This window comes from Thamnophis sirtalis, unplaced genomic scaffold, assembly GCF_051295495.1.
Source record: "Thamnophis sirtalis isolate CommonGarterSnake01/CBP01778 unplaced genomic scaffold, rThaSir2_p1.2 scaffold_11, whole genome shotgun sequence".
Classification (NCBI taxonomy): Eukaryota; Metazoa; Chordata; class Lepidosauria; order Squamata; family Natricidae; genus Thamnophis; species Thamnophis sirtalis.
In genome coordinates this window covers 39,696,884-39,716,421 of record NW_028261391.1, presented here as the reverse complement: position 1 = coordinate 39,716,421, position 19,538 = coordinate 39,696,884, and the positions used below count along the sequence as shown (strand labels likewise).

The 19,538-nt window shown below is 41.6% G+C and overlaps 1 protein-coding gene across 1 annotated transcript; it reads left to right on the top strand.

Annotated features, from left to right (window-relative positions):
* Positions 1-16,269: 16,269 nt before the first annotated feature.
* On the top strand, positions 16,270-17,897 carry SOX14 (SRY-box transcription factor 14). The gene has a single exon (XM_014071056.2). It carries the CDS (start codon positions 16,611-16,613, stop codon positions 17,331-17,333), a length of 723 nt encoding a protein of 240 aa, XP_013926531.1. The 5' UTR covers positions 16,270-16,610; the 3' UTR covers positions 17,334-17,897.
* Positions 17,898-19,538: the final 1,641 nt, after the last annotated feature.

The following is a 19,538-nucleotide window of genomic DNA, read 5'->3' as shown; positions in this document are numbered from 1 at the left end:
AGAGGAAATGTTAGATGTCCTATTAATTGACTTTTTTTTTTAGAATATGTAATAAAGATATAAAGATATGGCAGATTGATTGAGACTGGGGGAAGAAAAAAAAATGCCAGCAGGTGGCTGTGTTTTTGAAATCTTAATTAAATGAAAATGGTGGTATGGTAATAGCAAAATATATAAATTTTTAACATATACAATTTAAACGGAATGGAATATATGTGATTGTGGAAGGAACGCACGAAATGTACTTGTGAACAATGGATACGTTTTCTACAAGATGTAATGAAAGATGATTCTTTTCTTTTTGTGTTTTTTTCTGTAATAAAGCTAATAATTTTTTTTTCAAAAATAATAATAATAAAATGATTAGAGAGCAGGACTAATACTATATTTTTAAACATAGAACTTGGGTATTTAATTGACTTCATTCTACTCAAGACTCAAGTAATCTTTATTCAGTGACTAGCACAAAATAAAAATGGCTGAATGCCAAAGAATTGAGGCCTTTGAACTCTGCAAATCCCTTGGACTGCAAGGCGATCAAACCAGTCAGTCCTACAGGAACTCAACCCTGACTGCTCTTTAGAAGACCAGATCCTGAAGATGAAACTCAAATACTTTGGTCACCTAATGAGAAGGCAGGCTTCACTGGAGAAGAGCCTAATGTTGGGAAAGATTGAGAGCAAAAGAAGAAGGGATGGCAGAGAATAAGGTGGCTGGATGGAGTAACTGAAGCAGCAGACGGGAGCTTAAATATCCTCCAGGGAATGGTAGAGGACAGGAAGACATGTTGTCCATGGAGTCGCAATGGTTTGGACACGACTTCGTAACTAACAACAGCACAAAGTAAACAGAGTCAGTCAGACAAAATATAGGTCAACAACCCCTGCTCCAAAACATCTCAAGCAGGAAAGAGAAGTAGCATAATATATTATGACCCTAAACTATGTTTCTAAGACCAAATTAATTCTCAAGAACTTTAACATTAAATTATAATTTGTAAGATTAAAGCATAATGAAATTAAAACATAATATATTTCTAAAAACAAAAAATATAGTAATCTAGCAATATAACTGTAGCATTATGGTACTGAAAAAAGTAAATTGAATTTATACCTGTAGAAGCTTTTGACTTATTTCCATTATGGCAGCATAAAACCTAGTTACTAAGTGGATTATAGAAGGTTTCAAACCTTGTAAAAGAAGCTTCACAGGGTGTTTCTCTGATCTTTTAACATGTTTGTGTAAAACCGTTGAAATGGCCTTATAAAAATTACCCTATAGTAATATATAGGTAATTATTTCTATCATATTTGCCCCATGGTGCTTTGTAGAGAAGCTTTCAAATGCTGTCTTTATCATGTTGCATATTTGATGCTTACCAGTCATTTTATTGTTGTAGTTTTCATGTTACAGAATCTTATTTAAGTTTCACTCAATGCCATATTGTTAGCATAGTAAGAACTATATTTTCTTTTTATGACCCTATAATCACTTGCTTTGGGGAGGGGTCAGGACAGCTGAATGAAGCTGAGCGTTTATGGCTGGATGCCCTTTCTGATTCCTACATGGAGTTCACAGCAATTATTTTCTCTTGGCATCTTGATAAACAGCTGTCCCTGCATAGGATTGAACTCTGGGAGATGAGCATTTTCACCTCTTGGCTACCACACTGCTATAGCAGTATAGCAAGAACTATAAGCGTGCTTTAACTTATGTTATTTGCTCTTGTCCAGCTTTAGTTCTGTTTTGGTTTTAGTTATAGCATATGTTAATACATTTTTGGAAAGAAATATATGTGATATATATTTATCATACATATTTAAATATTAAATATAATATCACACACACACACACACACACATATATATATATATATATATATATATGTGTGTGTGTGTGTGTGTGATATTAAATTATATTCTAAACATATGGAATTTGTTATTTTATTAAGAATTTTGGCATCATGAAGTCAGAGACTTAGCAAAGAAGGTAATTTTTACATAAATGGGGGAAAACTGATCCCCTTAAGTTAAGGAATGAATTTTACATATGTTTGTTATCTTTCTAAATGTTCCTATATTCTAAAGATGAGAAGATAATATTTTTCTATAGGGTATAGATTTAATAAATTTAAGGATTGAATTAATCTCATATTAATAAATGATAATAAACTATATCATGCCAGCCATCAACTATATCACTAATGCTAACCTTTTTGCAAAGGCATGCCAAAATTGTGTGCCCAGACCCACAATGGAATGCGTCCCATCCACCTGCCAGTGGTGGGTTCCGAATTCCATTCCAACTGGTATGGTTGGAATGGCCCCGGTGTCACACACATGCACACACACGATGCACGCACGCATGCCTTGTAGCTGGAAATGATGCTTCCGTAAGTCTCCACAATGCTCCAGCTACTCAGCGGAGTATCACGCAGGCACTGTATGCGCCATACGCGTGCGTGGAAGCACCGGCAGCTTTAAAACACGGTAAGGAGAGTGGGCGGGCAGGCCCTCCGGAGCACCATACAGGAACCGTATTCAGTGGTCCGGGCTGCCTCCAGTACACCCGTACCACCTGCAACTCACCACTGCCACCTGTGTATGCATGATCCCCACGAATGTGTGAGATGCCCCCCTGCAAGGGAGGAATTTTTGCCCTCCCCAGGCTCCAGAGGCTTTCCTGAAGCCTGGGGAGGGTGAAAAATGGGCCCAATGGGCCAACTGGAAGTTCAGAAATGATCTGTTTCCACCTTCCAGAAGGCCTCCAGGGGCCAGGGGAGACTGTTTTCACCCTTCCCAGGCTTCAAGAAAGCCTCCAGAGCCTGGGGAGGGCAAAAAACAGGCCCAACGGAAAGTTCAAACTTCCAGTTCTCTTGGGCCTGAAGAGGGTGAAAACGGCCTTCCCTGGCCCTCCAAAAGGCCAAAAATCAGCTGGCTGAGGGCTGAGGGCTGGCACCAGCCAAGGGCAGACGTGCCGGCAAATATGACTCCACATGCCACCTGGGACACATGTGCCATAGGTTCACTATCACGGAACTATATCATGCCATCACTGTGGTGTATGTAATATTTTTATACCGCAAAATCACTAGTGTATTTCTACAGTTGCTTCTTTTGTCTCACTAATAAAAGAAAGAGAAGACAGACAGACTGACAGACAGACAGACAGACACATATACAGACACATATACATACATATACACGAAGGGTCTCATGACTGATGATATGTCTGTCCCCTCTTTCAGGCTCAGCCTGGTCATCTCCTACAGGCATTTTGCGCAAAATTCCATGCTGTAGGAAAATTGACATGTTGATAAATTGTGTATTATACAAATATTTGTATGCCTTCTATTACATATATTCTAGGCAGCTTACAAATATAATTAACACAATATTTCTAGCCTCTCACTTCAAAAATAATGGATTATTATGCCAGCAGTACTGGCATGGAACTAATAATAATATCGACATGCCAGCAATACTAATGTGAAGATAATTTAAATAATTTGCACATTCTTAATATAGACTGCCATCAGTCATTGTCTGATTGACTTCTGAAAGTTCACAGTTCAATGTTCAGAACAATAATAATGAGTTCAATTTGATGGAGTAGAAAACACTAAGAATTCAGACTTGTGCCCAATTCTACATGTATGTATAGCATTGAAGATTCAGTTCCACAAGGAGCTGATTAACCTTGAATTGTCATTTGCCCAGTGAAGCTGCTTTGAGATAGCTCCAAACTCATTACAAATTATTCATATTGCTAATGAATCTTACAGATTTTGAGGCAGAACGTTATACTTGGAAATCTATCAGGATGGATATAAGATAGTTTCTCCAAGTCTCTTGCCATTGTACAAGCTGTTATACCAAATACATCCAAAGGGCATCAAGTTAGGGGAGGTTGATGAAAGCGATATATATTGAGTGAATGCAACTAGGAAGTTTCTCCATCTTGCTTCCATTTAACCAACCTACCATAGAGTTAACTCATGTTTCCAAACTGAGAACAATGACAGAGAAAATAGCATGCAAAAATAATACTAAGAATAAATCCTAATTATACACTTGGAGTGTTTATTTCTTAATTAGCCATTCCAGAAATAACTACATGGGTTATTTAGCACAGGCTTGTACAACTTGTGACCTGCCAAGCTGAATGAAGCTAACAAGCCATGTAGGGTGGCCCATTACATACTCAATAAATCTGGGACTGCACTATGGAGAGTTTTTCAAGGTGCAAACTGGCCAAACCACAATTGTGACAATACAAGTTTCTCTTTCTGTATGAGATGTTGCACAGCACCAAGACAATGAGAACACTGAAAGATATCAATTGTTCTGAAGCAGAGAAAAATATTTCTGTCATGGCAGCATCTAGTGGCTCTCTCTGGGTCGCAAGTCTAAACAGGTCAGGTTTATGAGGACTTGAGCAGGAGACCTCCAGGAAATTCCAGTATTGCTGACTAAGGTTGAAAGCAAATAATAATAGCAATAAAAGCAAAAATAAAATCACTTCCATATAGTTAATGACAAAAACTCTTTAAACATCAGAGAAAGTGATGTTTGTGGTGGTTACGGTATTTATTGGTGCAATTGTTTATAGCTAATATCAACAGTAAATATGTGTGGACATTTCACTAGCTACCGAAACCAGGTTTTAGCTTCTTCAGAGATAATCTTAATCCAAACTTTGTAATATACATTATGTTGTCTTCAGGCGTATCCCAAGAATGTGTGTGAACACAAAGGGATAAAATAAGTGATCAAAACCAGTAAGCGAAGTAATAAATATACCATAATATATATAACTAGAGCAAGAAAAATAACAGATCCAAGGAGAACTGCTATCTGATAGAATGAGAAATACTGTGGATAGAAAATCTTGGTAGAAATATTCAGGATAGTGGGTGAGTTCTAATAACTGCTATATCTTATTAATGATAAATTCCACAAACTAAGAACTGAGGGAATGCAGAAAATAAATTGCCACTGTGGACACAAACTGAAACATCCATACAATGTAGAATGAAATGTAGAACTCATCAAATTTGTATATGATACCAAGCTGGCAGGAATAGCCAATACCCCAGAAGATGGGTTTAAGATATGGAAGGATGTTGACACATTTGAGCCTTGGGCTCTATCTAACAAAATGAAATTCAATGCTGAAAAAAGTAATGTTCTACATGTAGGTAAGAAAATAAAGTACTCAGGTATAGTATAGGTGGAACCTGGCTCAATAGTAGTAATTGTAACAGAGATCTTGGAGTTCTACTGCATAATCACTTAAATATGAGTCAGCAGTGTGCTGCAGCGGCGATAAAAGCCGACACAGTCCTAGGCAGCATTAACAGAGGCATAGGATCAAGATCACCTGAAGTGTTAATACCTCTCTATAATCCCTTGGTAAGGCCACACTTGGAATACTGTATCCTGTTTTGGTTGTGCCTCTAGAAAGAGTACAGAGAAGAGTGATTAAGATGATTGGAGGCTAAAACATATACTGTAAAGAACTGTTGTTGAGATTAAGTATGTCTAGTTTAATGAAAAGATAGGACTAGGGGTGATATGATAGCAGTGTTCCACTATCTAAGGGAATGCCTAAAGAAGAGGGAGTCCATCTATTCTCCAACGCACCAGAATTTGTGGGTGCTACACAGTGGTGGGATTCAAATAATTTAAAAACAGGTTATTTGCCCTAATGACCAGCTGAGTAGGCATGGCTCAGTGGTCATGTGACCATGTGGCTGTGGCCAACTCAATGTCACTCAGGTCAATGGGCTCTTTGCCTTAGCTGTTGCAATGTAATAAGGGTTAACCAGAGAGGCAGTTTCTGTAAGCAGGGCAATAAAGATTAGGCCCAGAAACACCAGAATGTTTCCTTCCTGCCTTCCTTACAGGATTAGCCCTGTAAAGTGGGGAAAAAAACAAAATAAGATTTCTTCCAACAACTGGTTTTCCAAACTGCTTAGAAAGCTAACAACTGGTTCTCCCAGTTCTCAACCAGTTCTCCCAAATAGGTGCAAACTGGCTGAATTCCACCACTGGTGTTATAACAATGGAAGTTTTTAAGAGGAGATTGGACAACCATTTATCTGAAATGGCTTAAGGATTGGATTGGATTTATTTATTTATAGGCCGCCCTTTTCCCTGAGGGGACTCAGGGCGGCTTACAATCAAAAAAGGAAGGGGAGTGTAGGACAATACAAAAAAAGAAATGTGCACAAAGTAAATTAGACAATAAAACTCAACATTCACTCAGCATTCGGGAGGGGCGAAGTAAGATTATCCCCAGGCCTGACGGGTTAGCCAGTTCTTGAGGGCTGTGTGGAAGGCCTGGACGGTGGTGAGGGTACGAATCTCCACGGGGAGATTGTTCCATAGTGTCGGAGCCGCAACAGAGAAGGCTCTCCTCCGAGTAGTCGCCAGTCGGCACTGACTGGTGGATGGAATACGGAGGAGGCCAACTCTATGCGATCTGATGGGACGCAGGGAGGTAATTGGCAGAAGGCGGTCTCTCAAATAGCCAGATCCACTACCATGGAGCGCTTTATAGGTGGTGAGTAGGACCTTGAAGTGTACCCGGAGACCAACAAGGTTTCCTGCTGAAGCAGAGGGTTGGACTAGAAGACCTCCAAAGTCCTTTCTAGCGCTATTATTCTGTTATTCTGAAATAACATAAAAAAGAACAGTAAAGTAATTATTAAAAAAAAGAAATATAACCTTGGCTGAACCCAGGTAACAGAGATTAAGTCATAGAATAAATCTAGTAACATCAACATCTTGTAGCTGTGTGACAGATTTCCCCCATGGATTATTACAGAGATACTAAAAATTCAAAAATGTCCAAATAGGGAGACTATTACTTGTCATCTATGTGGTGGTCAGCAATTCTTGAGGATGTTCTGTTCTGGTAAATACTGGTAATATGTTACCCATGTATTTCTATTTAGCTCTGAAGAATCCAGCAGCATGGCTAGTGACACATAAGCATATTTTTTATTCATTTTCACTGTCCATATCATAATGCTTCCAATATATTAAATAAAATTTTATGTTCTAAGTATCATGGAATATTAATAGAAAAGCTAGAAATAGCAAAGATATTTTTCTGAGCAGTAGGATTATGGAATAAGCTCTTAAATGAGAAACCCCTAATCCCCAACTTTGGGTTTTATAGCCAAGCAAGGATGGCAGAATGGAAGAAGGATAATAATATGCATCAGCCTTAAGCAAATGGAGAAAGTATCAAGGGATTTCTATTTGCTTTTTTTTAAAAAAAAAATCCTTATGTCCATCTTTTATTCGTCTAGATCCCAGGCTGACCAAAATGAGTTGATACAGAAATGGAATGTACAATAATTATATAAAACAAAATTATAAAAGCAAAACGTTCATAGAAAGTTAACAGAAAGCCTAGGACAGACAGGGACGACTAGCAAAAGACCACTTAAAACAGAGGGAAAATTAAAAGGAAAAGTGTTGCAGTTGAAAGTTTTTGAAATTTTAAATAGGACATTTTTTTTTGCAAAAAGGGTAATTTCATAAATGGGGCCATGACATATGTGTGTATGACCCCATGCAGCCAAATACATACATATTTACAGTATATGTATACCCTTGTAATATATTAGTGTCCTATAATAGAGGTATTTAGAGAAGTATTTTATCTGATAATCACAAAGCATGAACAGATTATCATCAAAAACCAATTTTCTCAAATTGTAAGATTGTCCATAATATAGTTAGGCATGAAAGCTAATAATGTAATTGAATTTCTTTCCAAACATTTGAAGCTAAAACAGTTGCAGCCAAAATAGTTTGATAAGGAATGTTATTATCAATAATAGTTGACAATTGATATTCTATCCACAATCAAAGACTCCCTGAGTGTCTATCAGAGTTATTATTTTAAATTATTGACCATCATTTACTTGACAAGACTGCAATTATTGTTTGAAGACAGAAATGTGATTTCTAGTAAATCAACTAAGAGCAGCTTTCATACTACCTTAACTGCAAACATATCTTAATTATAGAACATTATTTAAGTTTTTTGATTGGCTGTTTACAGAGTGGGGAAGATAAAGAAAAACTGCCCCCAAACATTATCTCCTTTCTCCCCAAAACATGCATAGTGTAAGATAGTTCAATAGTAACCCCTTTGTGCTCATTCAGCATTTTGAAGATATTTGAAGCAACAATGGCTTATAAGTAAGATGTCTAAGATTGCTTTGCCAACATTTCGCAGCTACAATTAGTATAAGTATTAGAGGATATGTTCTAAAATAGTATTGACTTTGAATATGTTTGCAGCTACATGGAAAAGACTGCCTTTGCCCAACCACTCATCTATTATGATTGTCTCTAGAGACTCATCTTAAATGAAAGCCTCCAAAAATATGCATACAATCAGGAGACCATTTTCTTGACAATACCTTTCTTCTTAGAGTAGTTAATCAGTTTCCTTCTTAAATGGTTTAAATGAGTTGAAAACAACAAGAACAGCAGCACATGATTTAGAAAAGGCATTTCGTCTGAAAGCTTATCAAACTGGCTTTAACTTTTTCTTTGAATAACTGCTATTTCTGCTGAATTGTGTCCCTCTAGACATAAACACGAAGGATAAGGTTATTGTGACTATTAATCATGACTGCTACACATTACCTTCAGTAACAGGAGGAATAGGACTCTCAGTGCCACTTTCTAGAACACATAAAAGGAAAGATGCTGCTGGACTCATGGTTTACACTTCCTACTGATATTGGCTGATCACCATGAGAACTGAACCCCAAATCAGTTAGATGATTCATAGTCAAACCATACAAACATTTCCTGCTTCTAAGTACTTGTGATTTTAATTATTCTCTAACTAGACCTTCTTTTATTTGTATATTCTTTACTTACGGTTAATGGTTAGTAGTTTTTCTTGTGAACATAGTATCTTGATCTATTGCAGTTTCCTTTATATAATTGAAGTATTCTTCTAAAGGAGAACAAGGCTGATCAGTGATTAAATAATTTTAATTTCATTTTGTTTCACAAAGGTTATCAGGATTCTGTCCTAACTCTAAAGTTTAAATTATCTCTTTGTTTCCGGTAATTGATACAAGGCTAACTTACTATGGACATATTTAAGATCTTAGTTAACTAGGTTGCTGATCATCTTGATAAGCTTGGTAAGTTTGAAGTGCAATCTACTTCTTGCATACATTTCTCTAAATATCTCTTATTTTAAAACATGATAAATCATCATACATATATTTTTAAATAAATTTAAAGCTTGGGATGGAGAAGAAGGAAATACAATTGGTATAGATTCCTGTGCACTCCTGAAAGCATGCTATTTAAGAGAATCATAGTTTCCCAAGAATCAAAATATTGTAACTAGAAAACTACTGGAAAAATACAATGTGTTTGAAGCAGAATTACATCTTGAGTGAAGTTATTTGAATTTTTTAATAGGAAATGGTGCTAACTATATTTTTTATGGCCGCAAACTATCATGTAAAATTTATTTGTAATGTCAAGATTTCATGATTAGTGACAGCAAAAAAAACTACTAATAAATATGATATCAACAGGGCATAAGTTACTTCTAAATAAATTAAATGCTTTTTTTCTAGTAGCCTCCTGTATATATTCACAGTCCTGGAATTAAACTTAACTCAGTTTAATGTGACCAAGTCGCTGGAAAATTATAGTCCTGGCTTTTACATTATTGGTTAAAAATCCACCACATTGACATACTATCAAAATGTCAGGTAAATGAGAACAGAATTATCTCACTAACCCAATTCTTTAGGCTGATCCAAAAGGATACCATGGTTAATGGTACTGAAAGCCACAGAGAGGTCAAATAGAGCAAGGATGGTTGCACATTGCACAACTTAGATTTTTGCAGGAAGGTTGCTGTAGTTCAGTGGTTCCCAAACTTGGCAACTTTAAGACTTGTGGACTTCAACTCCCAGAATTCTCCAGCCAGCTCTGAAGTCCACAAGTCTTAAAGTTGCCAAGTTTGGGAACCACTGCTCTAGTTCAAAGTTTATGCAGACATTGAAATATATTGCTTTGGAGTTGTGGATTACTGGAGATCATATTATACAATTCTAGGCCTGCTTTGTAAGAAAAATTGTATTTAGTTAATAGTTGGTGCTAACTCCAGTATATTCTTAAAGTCCAATGTTATTTGTATCAGTTAGTTGAATAAATGTCTGTGAATACTCTATCTGTGAATGGCAAGAAAATAGATCAAACTGAAGACCAAGTTAGCTTCAGAAGATTTAATTTTGGAAATTAATCTGTGGCCTTCCAAAGACAACTGTTCATTTACAAGCACTGATCCTGAATGAGGGAGTAAATAAAAATCTATAAAAACAGACGGCCTAGAAAAAAATGTTACAAAAGCTGGCTTATTCATTTATTTATTTACTACTTTATTTCTCAGTCAATCACATTTACAGTCTGCCTTATTCATGGTGACTCCAAGTGGCATAAAGTTAAAAACAGATCCAATTAGTGGAAGAACAGAATGCCAGATTATTTGCTTATATGTTTATTTGGCAAATGGGGGGGAAAGACAGTGATACTTGGCATTTTCCCTTAGAACATGGGTATCCAAACTTTTGGCTTGCCTGGGCTACACTGAGTGAAGGGTAGTTGTCAAGCCATATATAATCATATCTAAGTAATGTATATAAATTGGATAATAATGTTAAAATGTTATCATCTTTGGATGCTGCATTACTAGCTGTCTAGTAGGGCTGTAGGTTGGATATTTCTTATTTAGAAGCTCCACTATTTTTTATTTATGCTAATAAGAACTAAAACTGCAATCTTTCAAATGTTTTTCCAGTAGTTTCTGAGTGCTACGTATTCTTTTTCCAGTTAAACCAAAAGTTTACATTTTCTGAATCTTGTGTCACTGCATTATTCCTTTTAGCTGTTAAGTTATGATGGATGGATGGATGGATGGATGGATGGATGGATGGATGGATGGATGGATGGATGAATAGATGGAATGGATGGGAGGTAGGGAGGGATAATACTATTTGTACATAGTGTTCCTTTGAAATTCTTCTTCAACAGCTCTCAGATTTACAAAGCTACTGATAAAGTATTTTGAAAGGAGAGTGATATTGAAACAACCAAGCTTGCTTGAAAATGCATGAGCATCCTTGTCTGTGGCCTTTAACGCAATAATAAAGCACATGTTTGGGTTTCTACTGAATTCCATTCAGTCCCAGCATTACAACAAAGTTGTTCATCTCTCAGTACCAGCAACTTTCAGGCACCTGTGTCCCTGTTCTGAAAAGGCAACTTCAAGTAATTAAATCAGTCTGGGAGAAAAACCAATCTGTCCCAGCAAACGGGTGATACCTGAGGACAGAGAGGAAATTGGCTGCTCCTTTTCATGGTACTTCATCTTGCTGCCAGCTCGTTTGGTTTATTCCTGTCCTAATCTTTGTCAGGGTGGTGGTAGTGGTGAGGTGGGATCAAATTTTAAGAATTCTGATTGACATTTGACCATTTGCCTGGTGAGCTTTAACCAACTTCTTGGCTGTTTTCAAATGAGGACTTGGGCAGTGACTGATCAGGTGTAGCATTTGTTGAGCCTTACCTCTTAAGATCCCTGGTGTGTTTGGGTTCTCTTCAATTTCTGGCACTTATTTTGGGATTTCCTCATTGAAAGTTATTCAGGAGCGCATTTTAAGGAATCCTGCAATACGTTGGGACCATAATTTGAAACATTTTAACACCCTCTCACCTCCCCCAGACTTCCATCCTCTCACGTCTGGCATAGATGTCCCACAGCCAGAGGTATTATATGTCACTTCTGAAGAGTGTCTGTGAAAGAGAAATAGAGAAAGGCGGGGGGGGGGTATGTACGTGGCGAGCATGTGCTCTTATGACTTGGACATTGAATTCCTCCGTCTGCCCAGGAGTTTTCACCTCGCTCCGTCGATAGTCCAAAAACAGTGATGGGAGCTATCTGATGGAGCTTCTCTTCCGTAGCCCAACGAAATACTTAACAAAGCGGGACTTTCTTTCCCAAACGATTGATCGCCCTGACGCTCCGCTATTGAGATGGCTCTTAAACAGAGGCCGGATTTTTCTTGTCCTGGGGGCAAAATGGCACCAGCTGCATTTGCGGTCCCAACTGGAAACTCCCTCTCGCCGATAGCGATGCTTAGCATTTTGATGAGATGATACTTTGGTAAACGGGAAGACTGAGGTCTGGGAAAGAAGGAGCGAGATCTTCTCCAATGATGAGGGTGTCCGATCTTGATCGAGCCTCCCATTCCCCAAAATAATATCCGATTTCCATAGTGCCTAACATCTTAAAAGATTAGATTCCCGGGGGTGGGGGAACGGGCGCAAGCTCTGAGTCTCAGCGGCTGGAGAGATCCCGAAGGGGCTTGAAGATTTGGAAGAGGAAGGAGCAATACACCTTGGCAGATCGGTAAAAGGGGAGGGAGCGGGCCCCCGCTAAGAAGTCTGATTATCTCAGCATAGTCCCTCTGGCCAGTCATTCAACCCTTTAGTCTGCTCACGAATAAGGCCGTTTTCATTTCTGTTTGCGAAAGGCTGCCTTGGTTTTTTTTCCATAAGGCATCTCAGAATTTATCGCCTCTTCTACCGACGAGGAAATTAAGGCAGAGTGAGAGATTTGCCGAGACAGCAATATTTTATTTGACACGGGGAATTCGCCAGTGTCAGCTTGGACCCCTGAAACCAGAAGGAGGCTGCGAACAAGAGTAGGGTTGCTCTGGAATGACTCCATCTATCGGAATTCTTAAATTGAAGAGGGGAAAGTCGCTCGGTTTCGGATCGATAACAGTACTTCGGTACCTTGGTGGAATGGACGGGGAGAAGTTTTCGGCAAGGAAGACAAGTCAAGCTTTCATGCCAGGCGGAGTAATCGGGCAACTAAAGCTTTCTGGTCAACTCTTTTTGAAATGTCCTATTGGGACAACAACTCAGAATTTCTCAAATGATTTTTCCCACCTCCCTATCACCTCACTTAAAATGTTTCTCCGGTGGTTAAAGGCAAGACAAACAAGAGATGCGCGCGTCTCTTGTTGGGTGCGTCTCACTCTGTGATGTTTCAAACAGGTGAGCGCTTCTCCTCCTCCCCGCCCTTCCAGAGCTGCTACGTACTGGAACCCCATTCCAAAAACGCTTCCGGAAATTAGTAGAACTGCGATTCTTTTCCCGATCTGGTTAATGTTCACCTCCCACCCCCACCCCCGTCACCATGTCCCATTTAAGGCTACTATAACATCGTGTATTCCCCCTTTATTCGGGGTTTTACAATGTCCGCTGTAGTGAAAACCCTACAAATGAATTTCGAGGATCTCTACTGATAATCTCCCAAACCAGAAGTTTAAGGGAGCACGCGCGCGCCAGATGAATGTATGTGTACGCGCATTTGAGTTTGAGTGAGATCAATTTAAAACCGGACGCTTTTGACCGTCTGCTCGGATTTTTCTAACGACCAGAGGTCGCTTCCTTTTTGGAGAAAAGAGTCCGAATGGGGCTGCTAGGCGAGGTTTTGCCACCACACTGTTCATAAGTAAAAGATGCTTTGCGCGCTTGTAACTATTGGCGCCTCTGAAGAAGGGCGCGCACAGGAGAAGAAGAAACGCGTCTCATACAGACCTTTTGTGCTTCTCTTTAGGCGCGGGGCGGGAGCTTTATGGTGTGTTTGGAAAATGTATGTATGGGCGTGTATCGCTACAGGGAGACAAGACGAAGCTTTTCCGGTTTGGAGGCAAGAATTTCAAGCCAGGTTCCCACTTGCATTTAGAAAAAAACGCGCACACACACAAAACCCCGTGGTTCCTAACACCCACTCAAAACAGGCATATAAGCGAAAAGAAAGCCATCTTTTAACATTGTTACGTTGCCCTATCAAGATAATTCAGTTCCAGGGATATCCAGGGACACAATCGACAGCTGTCCTTGGGGGCTCAAATCAAAATTGGGGATGTTATTGTTTGAGGCCGGAATACTACCCTCCACTCCACCCACTTGGATGGAGGAAACGCAGCCGAAATGAAAAAGAATCGAAGAGATTCTGTTGGGGGTGCACAGACACACCGCTTGCAAACATACCGGTACACCTTGCAAAGCGCGACTTCTTTTCATATGCATGAACCAGGCGTTTGTCTGGCGTACGTATGTAACCTCTAAATATACCTTGGGGAGCCAGCACTGAGCGCCCCGGGCAGAGACGGAAAATGCATCTGGCTGAAAAATGACTAGTGGTTTGCAACTCTTTCCAATCAATCTATTTACCTTCTCGACTGCCAAGAGCAGAGAACGACCGCGGCTCTTATTTGCCGGGCCCCTAAACGGGAATTTGGGTTGTCTTAAGACCAGAACTTCAAAGAAGACGAGAGACCGCGGGGCTCCCGAAAGGAGTTAGAGAAGCAGCTGGGTTTTTTTGGGCAGGCGGCGCCTGGGGATGTCGGCCTGGATCCCAACTCAGAAGAAAAAACTCAGCTTCTCTTCGGGAGCGCCCAAGTCCTGCCAAATCCAGGGGTCCGAGAGCGGGTGAAGTTCGGCGGCAGGGGAGGTTAGGGAAGCGGGAAGAAACCGCAAAATTTGGTTCCTTTTCCTGATGATCAAAAGAAAAGCAAAGGAAAGCAAAGCAGACTAGCCATCTCTTTCCTTACCTGCTACCCTGATCATAAGGTTTCCTTATAACCGTATGCAGGAGGCTAGGACATTGAGTATGGACACTGGATATACTGAGTCTTAGTTGTGTATGTTATTCGCCAAACTTAATCGAAATAAAGAATGCAGAGATGGCTCAATTCATCAAATACCTACCAAACCCCTCTTCTCTTTTAATTGGGAAATGCAGCATCGCCATGCCAAAGAGGACAGCGAGTCATCTCTTTTTAACCCATCTTTTTTTTGGGGGGGGGGGGCACTACAAAGCCGTCTATTTAAAAAAAAAAACCGAGAGAGCCAACTGGAGCCTGTGTTCTGATGATTATTGGAAAGAATCCCTTTAAGGGCAAAAAGAGGAGAAAAGGCTGCCGTTGGACCAGTTTAAAACTAAGCAGGTGCACAAAGCCAATACGCCCTTAAAAGAACCCGGCCTCTTCGGGGATTCCAGGGAAATGGTTTCCATTTAATAAATATCCCCCCCCCCCCACAAGCCCAAAGGGCATTTTGCGTTAGGCAGCAATTATTCAAAGAAAACAGGCGTGGAAGGTAGAAAGGGCTCCTATGGGGATTTCGTTTTTCTTAGAAGCCGATCTTTAATAGCTTGAAAATAACAATAAAACCCCAGGACTGGGGGGGAGAAAAAAAAGGGGGTCAGTTCTTGAAATGGGGACAACTTAGAAGAAATCCGCCACAGAATTTTCGCAGCCTTCCTCTGAGCGGGGACTGGATTTCTTGAGGGTTCCCTTCTTGGCCCTCCCTGGTAGCAAATTCTTCGGACGAAGCGGGAGGAAGAGGGGAAATATAGCCCCCCGTTCTCTCTCCGCTTGCCGTTTGTCAGAGCTCTCCGAAAGAAGAGTCACCGCGTTTGCTTCCCACCCAGCCCAGCCCTGCCTGGTCTATCACGTTCGCCAGGTTCTGTCCGGCCCGAACTCTAGATGTCTCCGGGAGAGAGAGAGAGAAGGAGGGAAGGGAGGGAGGGAAGGAGAATGAGGGGGGCTGCTCGCTCTTCTTCGTTTGCTCTCACTTTCGACGCCCCTCGTGCTTCCTGTTGTCGGCCAGTTGACAGGCACTTAGACTCCCCGCTCCCCCCGCCTTTCAGCCCGGCTGGATCGGGGGAAAAGAAGACGAGAAAGAAAAAGCGGTGCGCCTTTGCCCTTGACTCGCGCGCTGCCCCAATTGATAAAACGACTGGCTTGCTCTCCCCCCCTCCCTCCGCAAGAAAGGAGAGGATTAGAATCCAGCCCTTTCGTCTCCCTCCGCCCCCACTCGCAGCCCCGGCGTTTTTTCCCCTCCTACTCCGCCCCCAAACGAGGGGGCGTGAGGCGTTTTATTGGCTGCCGCTATTAGTGCGCCGTCGAACAAAAGCGGCTCCTTTAATCCCGAGTCTTTAGTGATTTCTTCTCCCTTCGCCCCCCGATTCCCTCCCTCTCTCCCCCGCCTCTTTTTCGCTCTTCGCCTTTGCGAAGGTAGCCTCCCCCCCCCCAGCTCCCGCTTGCCGCCGCTGATTGGGCCACCGGGTGGGGAGAGTGAACGCCCCGCTCGCAGCTCTGTCAGCTTGCGCGCCGTCCGAAGCGGGCTCGCCTTCCAAGCGTCCTCTTTCGGCTTCCACTCCTCCGCTTGCCTTCTCGGTGCCGCCTTTCGCGCCCCGCCGACGCGGCACCGGAGCTCCTGCAACGTCGAAGGGATCCCCAGCGGGAAGGCTCGCCACTCCGGGCGAGGCCCCGGCCACTCCGCTCGCCGTCCCTCGGGGCACTTCGGTGGGGACTGGATTGCTGGGAGAACTGGTATGATCAGTTGAGAGGGAGGCGTCGTCGGTGGCGGCCTTGGCTGGAAGGCAGGCGGGGAAGCGGAGCCGGCGAGCGGACGGCGGACGGGGGACGACGGCTGCTCCTGGAGGCGCCAGAAGGTCCGCGCAGCACCATGTCCAAGCCTTCGGATCACATCAAGCGCCCCATGAACGCCTTCATGGTTTGGTCCCGGGGGCAGCGTCGGAAGATGGCCCAGGAGAACCCTAAAATGCACAATTCGGAGATTAGCAAGCGCCTCGGGGCCGAGTGGAAGCTGTTGTCCGAGGCCGAGAAACGCCCTTACATAGACGAAGCCAAGAGGCTGCGCGCCCAGCACATGAAGGAGCATCCCGACTACAAGTACCGGCCCCGCCGCAAGCCTAAGAACTTGCTCAAGAAGGACAGGTATGTCTTCCCTTTGCCTTACCTCGGGGATACCGACCCCCTCAAGGCGGCAGGGCTCCCCGTGGCAGCCACAGACTCTTTGCTCGGCTCCCCGGAGAAGGCGAGGGCCTTCTTGCCCCCCACCTCCGCACCTTACTCTTTACTTGACCCCAGCCAGTTCAGCTCCAGCGCCATCCAGAAGATGACCGAGGTGCCCCACACCTTAGCTACCAGCACTCTGCCCTACGCCTCAACCTTGGGATACCAGAATGGGGCTTTTGGCACCTTGAGTTGCCCGAGCCAGCACACCCACACTCACCCGTCGCCAACCAACCCGGGCTACGTGGTGCCTTGTAACTGTACGGCTTGGTCTACGTCCAGTTTGCAGCCTCCTGTTGCCTACATATTATTCCCGGGCATGACCAAGACTGGAATAGACCCCTATTCTTCAGCGCACGCTGCAGCCATGTAACACACAAACCAAACTCCCACTGGCAGTCCCACACATTGCAGGCGACTGGAATCTGTATGGGGCCAGCGAGACTGGCCAAAGGAAGAAATCGGAAGCCAATCGTTGTGCATGTACCATACCGAACTCCAGAAACAAACAATCCGCCTAACCGAAATCCGCCACTTGAGCGTGGAAAGATGCCCTGGGGAATCTCTTCCACCGGGGCAAAGACTCTGAGACTCTTCGGGTGGGGTGGTGGTAGGGACACCAAAACCTTAGAATCCAAAATCCAAAAAAACTCTCAGTCTTTACAGAAAACTTTCTTTCCTTGCTTTCTGCACTTGGGGCTCAGATTGGCCCAAAACTTGTACAACTTGTATATGTGTCAAACTTTTAACTGCCCTTTTGGCTAAAGGTCAACAGCGATCCTTTTGAATTTTTTTTAATTTATTAATGTTAATGAGTTTGTATGATTGAATGTTATTCGGACTTTAATTTTTAAAATCCCAGAACTGCTCTAACCTAATGATACCCTACCTTTTTTCCTTTGCACATTAAAATCAAGACTTAGCTGTGTTATATATATATATATATATTCTATATATCTATATTTTATCATCCAGCACTAATAGATAACATTGCTTTTCATGTCAGAAAGATTAAAATAACACAACAGCTCTTTAGAGTTATTAAAGGGGGGTTAAAAGTTTTATATTTCAAACCTGATATGATAGTATTTGTTTAATTTTAAACAGATAGTCCTTCAATTTGTGTGAATAAGTGCAAGTAGGCCTAAGTTTACTTTAGACAGAATGTCAGCTATGACATCAGACTGTAGGTTTTTTTTTAATAAAAAGAGAATAAAAATAATTTTAAAAAAGAGTAACATGGTGATAAACTAAATATGGTTTAAAGTGTATTGGGGAGACAATGTATCCAAAAGGATTTTACCTCGTCAGTTCTGTTCATTTGTTGAACAAAAAAAAAAAGGCATTTTGAATAAAGACAATCTGTCGTGCAACTGGGTCAACTATGTTGTGTGAATCCCATTCCAGTTCTTATGAAGTTTCACATAAAAGCTTTATGGACTGTAAGGAAGTTGAAAACTTAAAGGTTTCCTTTGACTTGCCAAGGTATTGAGCTATTGGTCCTTCATAACAGTAGCTCTACACAAAAGTAAGGAAACGTCAAGAACCTAAAACAGGATTGGAGAGTTTTGAAATCTGGGCATAATCCACTGGCAAGTTCTCCTGCACAATTATGCTGAATTGAGCTAACTGGTGCCTGAATCAATGTCAGTGAAGGAGAACCTCTGGATGAATTCTGCTCACCTTGCTAAAATCTGTTTCTTGTGGCACATGTGCTGTGCAAGCATGTACATATACTTGTATGAGTACGTGCATACACTTTTGCGGTCAGTTATTTCTAAGGTTAACTTTGTTCTTCACCATATTTCCCTGTATTCCAGAAGGGGGAATAGGATGAGCCAGAAGATGTGACTCACTTAAGTGCAAGTCTCTTATTTCATTCCTTGATATAAATTCTTTGAGTATATATTTTCAGTATGCAGGAAATATCAGATGAGTCCTGCATCTCCACATTTTGTGATCTGTCATACAGGGATTACACTAAAACACATTTCCCTAGGAGAAAGTGGGACTTATTTCTGAGTAATTGTGCATAAATATATTGTGTCTTGGGAATCCTAAACGTTTTAAGTATATGCACCCTCCCCCAATCTATCCTATTGTGTGCAGGAGATTTTATTCTAAAGTAAGTATGGCCAAAACTACAGCACCTTTTTGGGGTGTTAGTCCCAGTAAAATTGATTTTTACAAGAGGCCAAATCTGCTTTAAAAGCATGAGAGTTATCTTTAATCAGAGGTAAGTTCCATTAAATTCAGTGAGACTTACCCTTAGGTATCTGGGTACAAAACTGTTGACTTAGCAGAAGTTGGGAAAGGGAGTAGAAAATCACTTGCTATGGTCCAAGATTCATTCATATTCTCTCTCTCTCTCTCTCTCTCTCTCTCTCTCTCTCTCTCTCTCTCTCTCTCTCCCTCCCTCCCTCCCTCCCTCCCTCCCTCCCTCTCCCCCTCCCTCCCTTCCTCTCTCTCTCTCTCTCTCCCTCCCTCTCTCCCCCTCCCTCCCTCTCTCTACACACACACAGAGGGAGAGAGAGAGAGAGAGAGAGAGAGGGAGGGAGGGAGAGAAAGATTACATTCT